The 16,159-nt window shown below is 39.9% G+C and overlaps 1 protein-coding gene across 3 annotated transcripts in view; it reads left to right on the forward strand.

The window, feature by feature from the left end:
• Positions 1-16,159, forward strand: part of SHB (SH2 domain containing adaptor protein B) — an 83,843-nt gene that overhangs the window by 29,542 nt on the left and 38,142 nt on the right. For all 3 annotated transcript variants that reach the window (XM_039380937.1, XM_039380936.1, XM_027745182.2), the window contains exons 3-4: positions 6,279-6,494; positions 13,857-14,028. In XM_039380937.1, coding sequence (XP_039236871.1) covers positions 6,279-6,494; positions 13,857-14,028 — 388 coding nt within the window. The remainder of the gene's footprint in view (positions 1-6,278; positions 6,495-13,856; positions 14,029-16,159) is intronic.

The raw sequence follows: 16,159 nt of genomic DNA on the forward strand, positions 1-16,159 counted from the left end.
TTATCTTTCCACAGTGGATGTGAAAAGAAACATTAATGGTGAGGCTTGGATTGAGTAAGCAGTTGGCTAATTATTTTGACCTGTTTATGTGGAAATGGATTCACTGGAAGCAAATGTTCTTGTGTAAGTGTAATCTTTGCATTAGTATCTGTCTTATGCTTCTGGAAAACTGGCAAATTATTGGTTGATGTGCTGCCTACCCATGCACCTGGAGCAAACAACTCACTGCCGTTTAATGTGATTACTTGCCAGTTCAGTGGTTTTCCACTGGAAATCTCAAGAGCAGAACACATGGAAAGTAGAGGCTTGGGCCACTACACAAAAGCCTGTTCCTTAAAAGGAAGAACTCGTGCAGATGTGACTTGACTTTCTGTGATCAGATGTGACATTCACCTGCTAGAGATTGCCAGGCTGTCAGGATAATGTTGGAGAGGGATGCATCAGATATTCATCAGTACCTCTCAATGTGAACCTGATCATTTTCAAGTTTCTTTCTGCTACCACTGATAATTTCTTGTTTTCAATGGCAGATCAGAATACAAGGAACACAAGTTGCTGTTGTCAAGAACAGGCTTTGTTCTTGAGTTATGTTTTCAGGTACTTTTGAATATGGTGTTCTTGTTTTCCCAGACTTATCCATAGAAAGCTGGTGTCCTTATAGCAGGTCCTCCAAACGCTTTGCAGACTGCCCTTCTGGGGCTTTTGAATATAAAATGTTTGAACCCACATTCCAAAAGTTCTGCTCTGACTATTCTAGTTGAAGATAGGTTAGCCTGTTCTCTCACTGCTGAAGGGCTCCCTCTCCCTGTGGGGCATTTTGTCTATACAGGAGAACAAGATGCAAGAGGTAGACTCTAGCAGGATATTGGTGTTTGCTTGCTTGCTTTAATTAAATATCCATATCTTTCTGATGATGTGTTAGGTCTGTGTGCCTTGAAAACTTGTGTGAGTTCCAGATAAAGTTGCTTCAATGCTAAGACCCTTGCCACTGGAATTACCTGGTAGATTTGAGTGATGCAAATGTACTCAATGAGAATAGTATCACAGTGGTATTCGCTGTACGTTGGTTATAGTTTTGTGTGTAGTTAACAGCAGGTTGTGCTTTTTATTTGGTTAGTGGGAAAGTAAATCCAGATCACTAGGATTGAAGCTGTTTAAATGCTGACTTTGGGGAAGAGAGCAGAAGAGAAGCAACCATCTGGAGGAGACCTGTGGTCTGAATGCAGAGATAGGAGGACAGAAATTCTTAAAGCTGACAGCTTGACAGCTGTGCGCTGTACAGTCTTATTCCAGCATAGTGTTTACATGCTAATGTGTGTTAAATGAATGAATGAAAAATCTGCTGGGCTTCCTTCAAATAGCTGTGTATCTGAAAAAACTCAAGAGCACGCAAAAGTGGCCTTTAAAAATCATTGTATTTACATTAAAGGGTTTCTATCAACAGCCGCTTGTTGAGGTTAGTAATGTTTTCGAGTATTTTGTCCAATGCTTTAGGAAATAGAGTGAAGCTTTATTCAGCATTATGGCCAATTTAAACTCTGTAGTGGGTGGTGTAGTTGAATGGAAATGGGTGCAACTAAGTGTGCTCTGTAAAATCCCATCAGTAGGATTCTGTTATCTGTCCTGAGTGCTGTTCTTAGACTTATCAGGTACAGAGCCCTTGTGGATATAGCCCTTGTACTTTGTTTAAAACACAATTTCAGTGCTAGATTTCTGAAAGTTCGCAGTACTGTTTCCAGCATGTTACCTTCATAATCAGATTTGTCTTACTAGGATAGGGCTGTTAGCTAAGATAAAACACCTGAGGAGGTGGTAGGACTGTAATATTAAATCCTGCACCAGTCTTGAAAGCTGTAGCTGAGATGGAGATGGGTTTGGCTTATCTCATTTTCACCGGACATGTGTGGGTCAGTACACTTTGAAATCTGACGTAATGGTGAGTCAAAACAGCTTTATTGTGCTGCTCTTGATTAATCTATAAGTTAATGTGACTGTACCCAATTACGTTGTAGATCTCTCTTTTTTTCAGTGGGGCATCCATAAAGTACTGTTTGCTTTCAGAGTGATAAAGAAGCACCTATGTCTGTGTTGCCACCGATGCTGTGATTTGTTGCATGTAAAATATTTAAAAGAAATTTTTAACAAAATGTTTAAAAGAAAAAAGTTATTCTATATTTCGCAACAGAATAGTAGAGTAGGTTGAAAAAACCCCAGGGAATTAATACAGCTTAGTGCTTTTGTCTCCTGCAGATTAAGACTCTTTCTGCATATTGGATGTAGGCAAGCACAGTGTGCTCCTACTGTGTGGTGCAGGAACCTGGCTTTGATTCCTAACCTACCCAACAGAATCTAGCTCATTGTTTTTCACCAGATAGGAAAACAAAAACTCTTGCAAGTGCTTAACTTTGGGGAATCTTTCTGTGTCTGACATTTACTTACACAACTGTGGCAGGAGGATTCCTGCATTTTGCTTGTCTTGTGTTTCATCAAAACAAATGTTGCAAAGGGGATGTAAAATGGCAGTGAGTTTACTACTGCCTGGTGACAGAGATGTACTTGATTTGGGAAAATGGGATTTTATGTTATCAGAACTTCCTTTTAAGAGTGCAGCTACACTGACCTCTTGTTACTGCATGCATGAATGAAGGAAATATCTATTGGTATCTGACCATTACAGAATAATCTGGTTGTTTTGTTGTCTGTCAAATCCTTTTGGAAAGCAAGCTGTAGAAGCTCACCTAATGGGTTTTGTAAGCAAGTAGTAATGTGTTCAATGTTTCCTTTTATTGGCTTCTTAGTTGTTCTATTTTCTTGATGATATATCCCCTAATTCTCTCCACACTCCCATCAGGAATATGGTGCACCTATGACTAATGCTCTTACATTATTTAGGGCTATTAAGGCATTTAGTGTGGCTGCTGGAAAGGTTACCATGAGGTTACTTGCTTATCCATTGGAGCTCTGTTCTATATGTGAGTGTCAGAATTGTTCACTGAATGGGAAGAGGAATGTCAAGTTGAGTCTTGTATATCATAATCTTCTCTCAGTTTCTGTACCTTATTGGTCAGGTTTTTGATTTTACACAGGAGCCCAAACTTCTGGAGCCTAATTCTGTCATAACTTCTAATCTGTGAGAATAAAAATTTTTTGTGGGAGTCTTCCAGCCTGCTAGCAAAATTAGTGCTTTCAGAACTTCAGTTGTTTCTCCTTCTAATGGGTATGAACTTAATGCACATAATTCTATAAAAATATACTTCACCAGTAGTAAGAATTCAAATTATACAATTGATAAAAGTGAAAAATATTTTTAAAAAATAAATTAACAGAGTTTTGGATTTTTAGTCATTCCAGTGACTATTGTAGCCCTTAGAGCTGTCATTATTACAGACTGTTTGAAAACCATGAGAAATGCTTCATCACAAATGTTCTGTTGTCTTCCACTATCTGATTCTTAAATGTCAAGTGCGCACTGACATATCAGTGTGTATAATTCTAAAACTGCTTCTGGTACAGATTCAGCTGTGCTGTAACTTATGGAAAGGAACTTTTTCTGATTTAACTTTTAGTAAAATTACTTTTATTTACACATACTCTTCAAGATGAACTTTCAAGCATATTTATAGGAAGCTTTATAAAAGAGATGCTATGTAAACGTGTGTGTAAGTGTATGTGTATAAACAGATATAGTTTTGTATATACGTGTATATGTTGTTCTTCCACTTCACTCTCTGTAGGTTTTAGTTTTTCCTAGAAAAACTTTTCTACTTTAGGATCAAATATTTGTCATTTTTCTAATTGTGGTCCCTGAACATGAATCACCTTCTGTTTCCCAGTAAACTTTCTGTGCAGTCTGATGCTTTGATCCTCTGGGTAAAAGACAAATGTTGATCAAGGAGTCCTGTATTGAAATGTACTCACACAAAAGGAGCCAGTAGCCTAACTGTGTTTTGGCACACAGGTTTGTGTTTGGCACCTATAATTGATTTGGTAGGATCATGGCTTCTGTTCCACAGAAATGCACATTTCTTTGTGTACGAGTTACTGGCTTCATGGTACTGAAAGACAAACAGATACATACCACATTCCTGACTTTAGAAGAAATAAAATGTTTATCTTTCTGATCTAGGAATATTCTAGAGAGTATCAGCTGTGAATTCTTTCTAATACAGTTTTTTCTCAGAGCAGCATTTTTTCTTGAGCAAAATTCTTTTCAAAGAAGAGCTGAAATACAAGGACTGTGGTTTTTTAAAAGCTTTAAAGCCTTTTTTTCAAATAAGCTACCCTTTAAAGATGGCATTTTGTAGGTTTTGCTTGTATTGAAAGGGGGTGATGTGGCTGTTCATAACTAGGAATTAGCAGGACCTATCTTGCTTGTATTTGCATCATCAGTTTTGGTGTATATCTCTTCGCGTTTACTGTATTTGTAATGTATAAACTAAATATTTTTTCCCAAGGAATTGCACTGTCATTTTGCAGACTTTCACAGTACTTTGAAATGGTTTGGAGAAATTACTTGGTTATAATGTTCTGCTGATAGATTAATTGATGAACGACTTTTGTTACACTAACGGAGAGAACTACTCTAAATCTTTACTTCATTTGTGGGTTAAAAAGTTCTCGGACTGAGTCTTTTTTTTTTTTTTTGTAACTTTGCAATTTTCTACAATTATTGACATTCCTACTTTGTCCTTGCAGTGGTAAATATAATCACAGAACATCTGAGGTTGAAAGGGAACTCTTAATATCATCTAACAAAAAACCCTGTTCAAGCAGAGTCAGCTCGAGTAGGTTGCCCACAGCTGTGTCCAGTCATATGTTGATTATTTCCACAAGTAGAGATCTCACAGCTTCTCTAGGCAACCTGTTTCAGTGTTAGACCATTATCACAGTTAAAAAATGTCTTCTTGTGTTCAGATGGAATTGCATGTATTTTGACTTGTGCTTACTGCATCTGGTCCTGTCACTGGGCACTGCCAATAAAAGTCTGTTTCCATCTTCACTCTCTTCCATCAGGTATTTATATGCATTGATAATGTCCCCACTAAGAGTTATTTTCTGCTGGCTAACCAGTCTCAGGTCTCTCATCCTCTCCTTGTGTGAAAAGTGCTCCAGTCCCATTATCAAGCTTCATGGCCTTTTGCTGAAATTTGCTGCAGTCTTTCTATGTCTTTCTTGCGCTGGGGACATGAGAAACAGACCCAGCAGTCCAGTTGTGACCCCACCAATGCTGAGTAGAGGGGAAGAATCACATCCCTTGATCTGCTTTCAAAATTCCTAATCCCAGGTTAGCATTGTCCCTCTTTATCCATGAGGGTGCATTGCTGGCTCATGTTCAACCTGCTGTCATATAGGACCCCAACGCCCTTCTCTGCTGAGCAGCTTTCCAGCCTGTTAGCCCGCAGTTTTCCAGAGTCTCCAGGTCCCTCTGAAATGGTAGCACAGCCATCTGGCCTATCACCCACTCCACCCAGTTTTGTATCGGGGATGTGGTGACTGTGGCTGCCTTTGCCTAGCCCAGGCTCTGCAAACTCCAAAGAGTGGAGACCCCTCCCGTGACCCACCTGGTGACCTGTTCCAGGGCTGCACTACACACCAGGGGAGGAAGGTTCCTGCAACATACCCCTTGGAACTCTTGAGCTACATTTTATATCTGTTTCTCCTTATTGTATCTACTGACTCTGCCCTAGAAGGGTTTGGTTCTGACTGCTTTTCCCGCAGCTGAGAGCTGCTGTTAAATCCCCTTAATGTGAGCTAAGCGGTAGTTACCAATGCTTTTGCTTAGTGTCCTTACTCTAGTCCTAGTTAATTTTTTGCTGATACTCTGTAGGCATAAATGCAGACAATTGGTTTTTTTTATCAGCATGTATAATTATACTGTGAGATTTATTTTTTTATGATCTTTTTAGCTTCAAATTGTATTTCAGAACAATCTCTTTACAAAAATTTCAGTGTTCTTGGGAACTTATGTACAGTTGCTTCCAAGTGTGCTTTATACAGGCTGACAGGGTTTGTGTACTTCCTGCAGTCTAGCTCTGGACAAGCTGGGAAATGTTGTTGGAGGCATGAGACTGTGCTGTGGTTGTTAGCTGGAGCAAACTTTTGCTTCCAGCCAGCTACCAATGTAGAGGTAGAATTTAGAAGTCTTGTACAAGCTTGTCATCTCTATAATTATGTGGCTGTTAAGAAATGGGTGGAAGTTGAATGCTCTAAAATTATAGACTATAATGATAAGACATGGTTAGTAGTGATTCTGATGCAATTTTCCTTCTTGCCAACAGAGTTTCAACAGCAGGAAGGCATGAAGTCCCATCAGAAAAACATGCAGCTCTATGACACACCCTATGAACCAGAAGGCAGTGGTGTGGAATCTGATTCCGAAAGTGTGGTGAGTCACCGTTTACGAGAAAGCAAATTGCCACAGGATGACGACAGGCCTGCAGATGAGTATGATCAGCCGTGGGAGTGGAACAAAGTCACCATCCCAGCTTTGGCAGGTAGGATTTCCTAGATCCCAACCACAGAATTCTCTCTCACACTTACAGCATATACACTTGCCTTTGGGAGAAATCAAGTACTTTTTGCGAGCTCTTTTTGGCATGTGTGTGTGTGTAGAAATGTCTGAAAAGCAGGTGTGGGCAGTCTCAAATCTTTACCTGCTGCAGAAGTATGGAACATTGCACTTTGTTTGGTGCTTCAACTGACCTGTTTTCAATCATCTTAACACTTGGTTCATGTTACAAAAACTTTTGATTCTCTCACTTCTTGTCTCTACCCCCATTTTTGACTCTATGACAAGGACATTGCCTTGCCAGGTCCTGAAATTGTGGAGCAATTCTTAAAGGGACAGTGTGATGATAGTGTTGGGGGTGAGAAGGGAAGAAAAGAGATCAGGCTCCGTGAGGGAGCATGGAAGAAGCCTGAGAGCAATGATTACTAAGTACTCGGTGTGCATTTACCCTGGGTAAATCCTGCTTGACAAACCTGTTTGCTTTCAGTATTAAAACTACTAGATCTGTTAATGGAAAGGAGCAGTAGGTGTCATCTAGATTGACTTCAGCTTTCAGCATGGTGTGCTGTGGCATCAACTGTGTTTGGAATATTGTAGCCTAGATGGGAGGACTAGTAGATTTGTGAAAACTGATTAGAGTCATTGACCTGAAAGGGTAGTGCTTGGTGATTCATACTCTTCCTGGAGTCTTGTTACAAGTGATTCCTCAGAGGATATGTTCTGGAACCCTTCCTGTTCAGCACGCTTATCAGTAACCCAGAGCAGAAAGAGGAAATGCCCCTCATGAACTTTGGGATAGTAACCAAGGGAGGGGGAGGGCATGAGTGTGCAAAGCTGCCATTCAGAGGGACCTGAACAGGCTGCAGAAATAGGCTGGCAACAAGCTTACAAAATCCAACCAGAACAAACCAAAAGACTTGCATCTGGAACAGACTAACCCCTTGCAGTGATAAGGACCTAGAACTGACTGATTTGCTGGAATACAGCTTTGCTACAAGGTGCTTAAGAAGTCCCGAGGGAAAGTGGGCTAAATACGGCTAGCAGTGCTCTTCACCAGTGGTGAAGGCAAGAAGCATCCTGGCTTGTGTGAACAGGAGCAAGCCAGTCGATCAAGCAAAGTGACTGTTCCTCTTTAATTCACACTTCCTGGACATTGTGTAATGCTGTGTCCAGTATTCTGATACTAGAAGGATGTTATAAATGTTGTCAGCAGAGAGCAACCAAAATGACAGGAAACTGCAGCACATGACAGCATGTGTGAGGAGATGCTGAGAAACTGGGCCTGTTTGGCCTGAAGAAGAGAAGACTTTGGATGAGACATAATGGGAACTTTCCAGTACATAGGAGGAGATCCTCAAGAAGATGGAGCCAGTTTCTTCACAGGTGTGTGATGGGAAGATGAGACATAGGATGAATCAGGAGAGGTTCTGACTCAATACAGGAAATAATTTTCTCTTCAAGAACAGTTAAGCATTGGAACCAGTTGTCCAAGGAGCTCTTGCAATTTCCATCTTCAGATGTTTTCGTACTGCGTGAAGCAGTGATTGGATAAACAACCTGATCTGATCGCACAGCAGACTCTACCACCTGAATTATCTGTGATTTTGCAATTCTGTGTGCCAAGATGTTGCTGTGTTACAGAAATGGGAAGTAACTTCCCTTCATAGCTGTACAGGGCTAGTGTTCTGTAAGCAGAGCCTGTTGTGATAGTGCCCTTCTTGGTACTATCAGGTTTCTGACCTGATTCCCTAATAGGTAGCACAACAGGGTAGAGCAATGGCCTATTGTTGTGAGAGTGATTCTACCTCTCTTCCTCATTTCTTCTTACATTTTTAGATTGTGGTTGATTTGTGTTTGTTTCTAAGCCAACTGATGTCTGCATTATCCATCCTGTGAAATGTGCATGGGAACGAGAGACACACAGATGAACCTGAACAAAATACTTAAAAAGAAACCTCTTGCTTAACATCCCCTTTCCTCTTGTTGGGCTCCTATGGAACAGAAGAGGTCAAAGAAAACTGATTTGTGCTTCCTAGCAACATGGTCTGCTCTGGCATGTGAGCTGATAATAATCTTGTGGAGCTACAGGCTGAGTGACTTTCTCATTAAGCATATGCTAATAGATCTTTTGAACCTGGATCTAAAGCAGCATCCAATTTTGCTGGATGCTTTACAGGTAAAGAAGTCTCTTTCTCTAAAGAGCATGAACTCCAACACAATAGTCTAACCTGCTCATGTGGCTTGCAGTTATGCTCCTGAGGTCTGCCTGGTGGAAACAGGCTTTGGTTTAGGCTTGTCTGAGCTGACTCATCCCATTTGCTGGACCGATTAAAACGCTTGCAAGGCTTGTGCTGGGAGACTTCCTGGCTGTGAGATCCTGGCTGTAATTTGGGATATCTGGTGTATATCAAGATAGGCTAATCAACAGAGAATGGGTATCACCAGGTTTCCAGTGCCATAATGGCTGTCTTGCAGATGTCTGGCATGTGTGTGAAGCTCTGTGTTTTGGGTTCATACTATGGCATTCAGTAGACATTTCTGTGGCTTTTTTTGTGTCCCTGTGGTGACACCAGTACTGTCTTTGCCTAGAGCATATATGCAGCCTCGTATCCTGACAGGTGAGAGAGTGGCTCTGAGCTTCCCACACAAGAACAGTGATTGTGTGCTACCTAGAAGTAATTTTCCTTTCAAAAACCAGCAACTTCATACCTTAACAGCACTGAGATACAAACTGTGGGACCAGTACATGTCTGTCTCCAGTAAGATCACGCTTCACAGATTTTTCAATTAGTAATACAACAGCCACAGAAATGGGATTATTAGTTTTAAAAATTATTGTCTTAAAGAGTCTTTTGTGTGTGTATGTAAATCTTAGACATTATTCTTCATGTGTTGTTCATATTATATGAAATGGATAATTTTTAGTTCATTCAGAACTTAAATCTTAAGCTCTGTACTCCCCTTCATGCCCACTTTTTTGGTCTTTAACAGGTAAATTCTTAAATAGGGGTTTTTTTAGTTGTTTAAAAAAAAAAATCTTAATTTTGTGAATTCTTTTCTTTATATTTGCTTTTCAGTTTGTGTACATGTAACTGTAAATTAACAAGGTCAGTCCAATATGAGATTTTATCGCCAGTCTATGTGTAAATATTCTTCTAAGCATTATGTAGTTAACTCTTATGAGAGCACATAGAACAAGATACTGCTTTACAAAAGTAATAGACTAAAAGTAATAGACTAAAATATGGTTGGATTCCTTATTGGTTCAGCATGTAGCATTTTTATTTAAAATAAGAAGAGTAAACCATTTTTGAGATTAATTAGATTTCTTTGATTGCATCTACCATTCATTATAACTTAGTTTATCTTAGGTACCTGGTTATTTGTTACAAAGGAGTGTGTAAGGATTGACTGCAACCATAGTTTCAAGCTGCTGTTTCATCTGGTGTCTCTACATTTAAGTCCTAGGAGTTATAGATGTCTAAAATAAGGAAAGAGGAGGTCCAACTTGAAACAGTGGAAAGTTTGCAATGGAGAAGTATTGACCGACTGCTGAGATATATGAAGTGCTCTTCTGATTTATTCTGTGGTTCTATAATGTAGCTGCCTGATGTACCTAGACCAGGTGGGGTTCTTTTTAGTTCTTAGCTGAGGTGGATTTCTCTGAAAAGCACAATGTTGGTCTTAGTGGTATTATAAATTCTGATAGTGGGCAAGTCCAACCTTACAGGCTCACAACTACCATCCCCTAACTACTTGGAGTTGTGGAGGTCCTGAAGGTACCCTCTGCTAAAAATTTTCTATTTTGAGAAGTTCATCTGAAGGGAACAACAGATATTTGTGATGTGAAGTGCAGACAGATTTGTGCAGCACATGTTTTTGATTTGTCAGGTGATAGATCTCAGAAACAAACCAAAGTGGCAAGCAACACCGGACTTATCATGAAGTTAATTACTCATGCAAGTCTTTTAAGGAAAACATTTGTTCCTCTGCTGTGATTTCAGGATTTATTGCTGAAGCACAGCTAAAACCTATTTATCTCCAACCTGTAGTTGAAAAGGTAGAATGTAAGCATGCACAGGCTATGAAATATGCTCAGGTTGAGGAGAGTATATCTGTGCCCCGACTCCTAAGCATGGAGCTCATGTCATGCTGACACTGTAGATGAAGCAAGCTATGTGTAGCCCAGGGACTTCTGAACTACTGAAAGATGCATCTCTGTGTAGCAGAGCTGGAATGTGGCATTTTGACTGTCTGCAGCTTGAGTTCCTTCAAAAACAAATTTAATTTTGTTTTACTGGAAGCTGTACAGCTGAAGCTGGATGTGTGTTTGGCTCTTCTGGGAAGAGGGCAGGTCTTGATAGAACTCCTGCTGAGCTGGGCAAACTGGTTTGCCCAGAAGAGTTGAGATTGGCAAAGTAACAGGAACAAAGTAGCTTTCAGGTACACAAGTCTGGCTAGAAAAGGGGATGACTAACACCAGGGAGACCCCATTGGCTAGATGGAAGATAACATGGGCACTGAAGAGCCCATTCAGGCATATCAGGCTGACACTGGCTTCCATTTGAGTTTATGAGAAACCTGACTTCTTGGACTGCCGGGAGGGGAATAGCAAACCTCTGGGTAAACGAAATGCACGTGAAGTCTGTAAAGCCCGTCTGCCTTAAAAAATATATGGACCTATGCTATGAAGAGGGCCGTTTGGTAGTAGTTTTCCAGCACTGATCATGGACTACTTCTTGAAGGGGAATCTGTAGATGCCAGACTTGGGTCTCCTCTGCTGGCTACTAAAGCACAGGGGAGTTCTGGCATGCCACCACCCCTGGGGTATGGCACCAGATACAGGGCAGTGGAAGAGAGGCCACATAGAGAATGGGGAAGTGTCAGGTGTGCAGGTATTCTGTAACTGAAATGGCTGTGATGAACAGAATTATTGTAGCAATAAAGAACTACACTGCCAGTTCCATGGAATTAGGCTTCTGAACCTTCATTGCGAATACAGTAGGTTTTAAGAGGGGATTTATAGCAGCCAAAACTCAGACCTGATAACAAGATTGTATCTCACTTGTTGGTTTAATCTGCTTGGTTATCCCTTCGAGGCTGCTTCTTCCTGACAAGTTAATTCACAACAACAAAACAAACAAACAAAAAAGCAAACCCCCCCCAAAAAACCAAACCAACAAAAAAACCCCAAAACAACAACAACCACAACCAAAAAAAAAAAAAAAAGACAACCAAAAACAACCAACCAAAAAGGAAAAAAAAAAAAAGAAAGGCAGGAGTCCAGAGACATGTCTGAGCTTTTCAGAGAGAAAAAAACCCAAAATATTCAAAAAAATCTGAAATTTAACTTTTTGCTGGTTTTGGAGAATAGATCCTACCTTTAAACCATCATATTAGTGACTTTTTACACAGGCAGATAAATATAGAACAAGGGGAAATGGTTTCAAACTAGTAGAGGAAAGATTTAGATTAGATGTTAGGAAGAAATTCTTTACTGAGGTGGGTGCTGAGGCACTGGAACAGATTGCCCAGAGAAGCTGTGGATGCCTCATCCCCAGAAGTGTTCAAGGCCAGGTTGGATGGGGTTCTGAGCAACCCGGTCTAGTGGGTGGAATCACTGCCTGTGGTGACATCCTCCTTCCATTCGGGGACTGGAAATAGATAATCTTTGATGTCATATCCAGTCCAAGGCGTTCTATGATTCTATGATGTAAAGGTATTGCTGTTTACAGTCAGAGCTGGGTTTCATGTTTGTTTTGTGAACTGAATTTTTTAGTGTCTGAAAGATACTCCTTGGTCAGAAGCTGACATTAAGTTCACTGGTTTTCAGAGAATCTCCTGATTAGACTGTTTTTCTTACAGTTGAAATAATGGTACTGTTCATATGTGTTATGGGCAAGTATGCACATGCAATGTTTCTTCTTCTTATGCTAATTAGCTTTCATTACCCAGTAATGAGGTTAAATCTGAGTTTATATTTTAAGAAAGAACCAGCATATTACTGCCGTGCATACTTAAGAATGAGATTGAATACATTTGCCCAGTTTTGGCAAAAATTTGTGCCTGCTTTGTCTGAATAGAGGAGAAATTTGGAATTGTCATAAGTCCCATGAAGATAGCATATATGCATATATATATATATAATAAAAAAGCTCCAAAACATTTTCCATGTCCAGCATGTCTGTATGCATTATCTTTTTTGAACTTGAACATTATAGGGGTCTTCCTGCTGTTTAGATTGCTCTAGAACACTTGCTTTAAAACACTGGGTACTACCAGCCACATGCCTAATTGGCTGTGTGTTATAGTAAGTTTAGTTCTAAATGCATAATACCTATAACTTCGTAGGGGGCCCCTTCAGTTTACCTTGCAACATTTTTTCTCATGTTGCTGTTGAAGTTCACAGAGGAGCTGCTTGAGCTGTTTGTGCTGGTGCACATTGTGATGTTTAGTTCCTGATACAGTGAAGCCTTTTCTGCCTGGTGCCCAGTAGATGACCTTGAAATAAAGTCATCTGCAGGGTGGGAATGTTAATTTTTGATGAAGCAGCAAACCACAGAAGGCAGTGAGAGTCAGGAATATGGTGTGGGTAGCTTCTTTCCCTCTTTCTGTCAACATTCTCTTCTTTAATTATTTTTAAATTACAGATATGTGGAATCTGTAAGTGTAGAATGAGGACACTGACATCATTATTATGTGCTTTGCTAGGGATGTTGCAGTGCTCTAATAAATTATAGGTTTGCAAAGTAAGTCATATTGGTTTTCTTGGAATACTATAGTTAGTGAGAGAAACTAGCAAATGCTGTTTTCTGTTTTCACCTGTTTGTTTCCTAGTATTTAAAGACAAAAGCTTTGTGCCAGTGTTGTATAAGTGCCACTGTTAATTCTTTGGTGCTTGACAGTATTTCTGATGGGTGTTAGCTGCCTGGATTTGCACCCAGATCACTGTTAGGATGATACCGCATTAAACTGAGGATTTCTTGATGTTCTCACTTGTTTGTTACTGGAATTATGGTACCTGACTAAAAGCTTGTTACTGTTAATTATTTAAGAGCATCATCTCTGGGGGATGAAAGGAACAAATGTTAAGATAAGTACTGGTTATTATAACAAGGTTTAGAAGAGTGTGGCTTTTGTTACTGGAAAAGAAAGAGAGTTTTAGGACTACTTTGCATAGTAAGAAACACCTTTACATGATACATATAACTCTGTAGATAAAGCAGTACATCATAATGCTAGTGGCTGTATGTTTGTTCTCCGTGGGGTGTGAAACCTCTCTAAGTGCTACAACTCTTTTGGTCCTTCTTAACCTTGCCTGCAGAGGTAACTGTTGTGTATCTTGCAGCCCAATTTAATGGAAGTGGGAAACGGCAAGCATCTCCTTCTCCCTCAAATGACCAGCACAGACAATTAAGAGCACCTGGAGGAGGCTTTAAACCCATCAAACATGGCAGTCCAGAATTTTGTGGGATCCTGGGAGAGAGAATAGATCCAGCTATTCAACTGGAAAAGCAGATGTAAGTAAGCACAGTAATTGCTCTCTAGCTCTTTGCCTCCCCACTTACAGGAGCAGAAAGTGCCCAGATCCTGCTGTCCAGCTGCCCTCCTCAGTATCCCTTGTGCTCACAAAAAAACTACTCTTTATTAATCCTACTAAGTGTAAGTAACTTTTGTGGGGGGCAGAATAATCTTAAATGGGAAACTCCTGTTGGGAACAGTGAATTTTATCTATCAAGTATATGCAGGTATTTCCTTTCAACCATGTTGGTTATATTGCATTTGTGAAAAAAAATTGTATATCACCTAGTACAAAGCCTGCCTTAAAGCTGCCTTAATTCCATATTTTTGTGGCTTCGTAACATGTTTCTAATATATCAGACATGCCTTGCATCTGGCTGTGATACTCTTTCAGGGAGAGAATGATAAGACCACTTAAAAAGCTTTTGGAAAAAAGACTTATTTCTGCTTTGGTGGTGTCAAACTTGAGAGCGATGTTCAGAGGCAGTTTTATCAGCTCCAAAATCAGGTTCTCAGAGAATTCTGTGGAGTGAATGTCTGTATCCACAAAAGTGGCCCTCGTGCTGCCTCATTGTTACTCTTCCTTGAATGATTTGGACAGAGTGGCTTGTGTGATGGAATGATCCACCATCCTGTGTCATACCAAAGGTGCTGCCTCTTAGAAGGGACCAGAACTCCTGTTACACAAAGAAAAATCTTCATGTGGGGCAATTTACACAGGTTAGACTGATACTTGTGGGCACTAAAAAGCCAGCGGATTCATGAAGTAAAGAAGGAAGCTGTGTCTTGAATCCCTGAAGGCAGGCCCACTCCAGAAACTATCATTCTACTTTAGATGCAGAATTTATTTGTACAGGGGAGGGAGGACAGAATTTTGCATGTATGTGAATGTGTGCTTTGTGAGAATACTTTGTTCCTGAATGCTGGTGGTATTAAGAGGTTTAACAATCCTTTTGCACTTCAAATCCTCAGTAGGAGAGAATCCTCTCATTGTGTCTGAGAGCAGGTAGTTCCAGAATTCCTTTTCCCTTGACATTCTATTTTTACAGGCAGTATTTGGAAGCTTAAGCTTGAAACAGAGAGTAATATCATCTGCATGGTGTCATGTTCCATCTAATCAACCTCAGCCTTTGAACCATCTGCTCATTGACAGGTTGTGTGCTTGTCTCCAACACAGGAAGTAGCAACCGTTATTGTGAAATACTGTTAGATAAATAAATGATTAAAAGGCTATAAATTTGACTGTAAATTTGGTCCTCAGACTTGGTAGTTCCAGCTCACCATACTCGCCCCCCAAATACATTTATAATACTGCAGGAGGTTGAGTATCTGTTAACTAATTTTTGACTCATAAATACATTGTTGTGTAGTTTTCTTTTTCAGTATAGTTGCAGTTACATGTAACTGCAATTGATATTAACCACTGAAAAACTGCAGAGCTAGTTTTTCTTCCTTTAATTATTCAAATGTCAGTGACATGAGGTTATTTTTGATTCCTCAGAATGCAGGATCAAACCTGAAATGAATGCACAGTTAACTATAATGTGTCAGAAAGTGGAAGAATTTAGATTTATTGTACCATAGATTATTCATAATAATTCAAGTTGCTCAAGTTTTAGTGCTGTGAGACATCTCCACAGCACTTGCCAAACCCTTCCATCTTTCTCTACAAAAACAGAGTCTGTTTCTGTAGAAAGGAGTACACAATCTAGAGGAAAGGAAACACAAAAGTTAATAAATGGATAGCTAGGTTAGGAAATTCCCCAAACAGGCAGAAATACCAAGGTGTGTTAGGATATCAAGAAAATATTTTTGGTTACTTGTGATTAAGGAATTGGAAACTATGAACTTAGTTCATAGTTCATGGACCCAGGGGAATCAAATTAATTTGTTCTATTTCCTCAATAACAGTACAAAGAAGAAAGTGTGTTCTGCTGTTTCCATTGTCTTATTGAAAGTGAATCCCTCCCAGCCTTATAATCAAGATCTGGTGGTTTCCTGTTTTGTTCTGACCAACTCAGAAGCAGAGTAGCGTTGTACATTATATGAGCTGTAATAACTGATTATACTTACTTGTATTAATTGATGCTACATGTCCTGTCTTCAGTGGAGCTGTGGCCCCTAGGTGGC

This window comes from Pipra filicauda, unplaced genomic scaffold, assembly GCF_003945595.2.
Source record: "Pipra filicauda isolate LSUMZ 115617 unplaced genomic scaffold, ASM394559v2 scaffold208_size1342795_pilon, whole genome shotgun sequence".
NCBI classification, from domain to species: Eukaryota; Metazoa; Chordata; class Aves; order Passeriformes; family Pipridae; genus Pipra; species Pipra filicauda.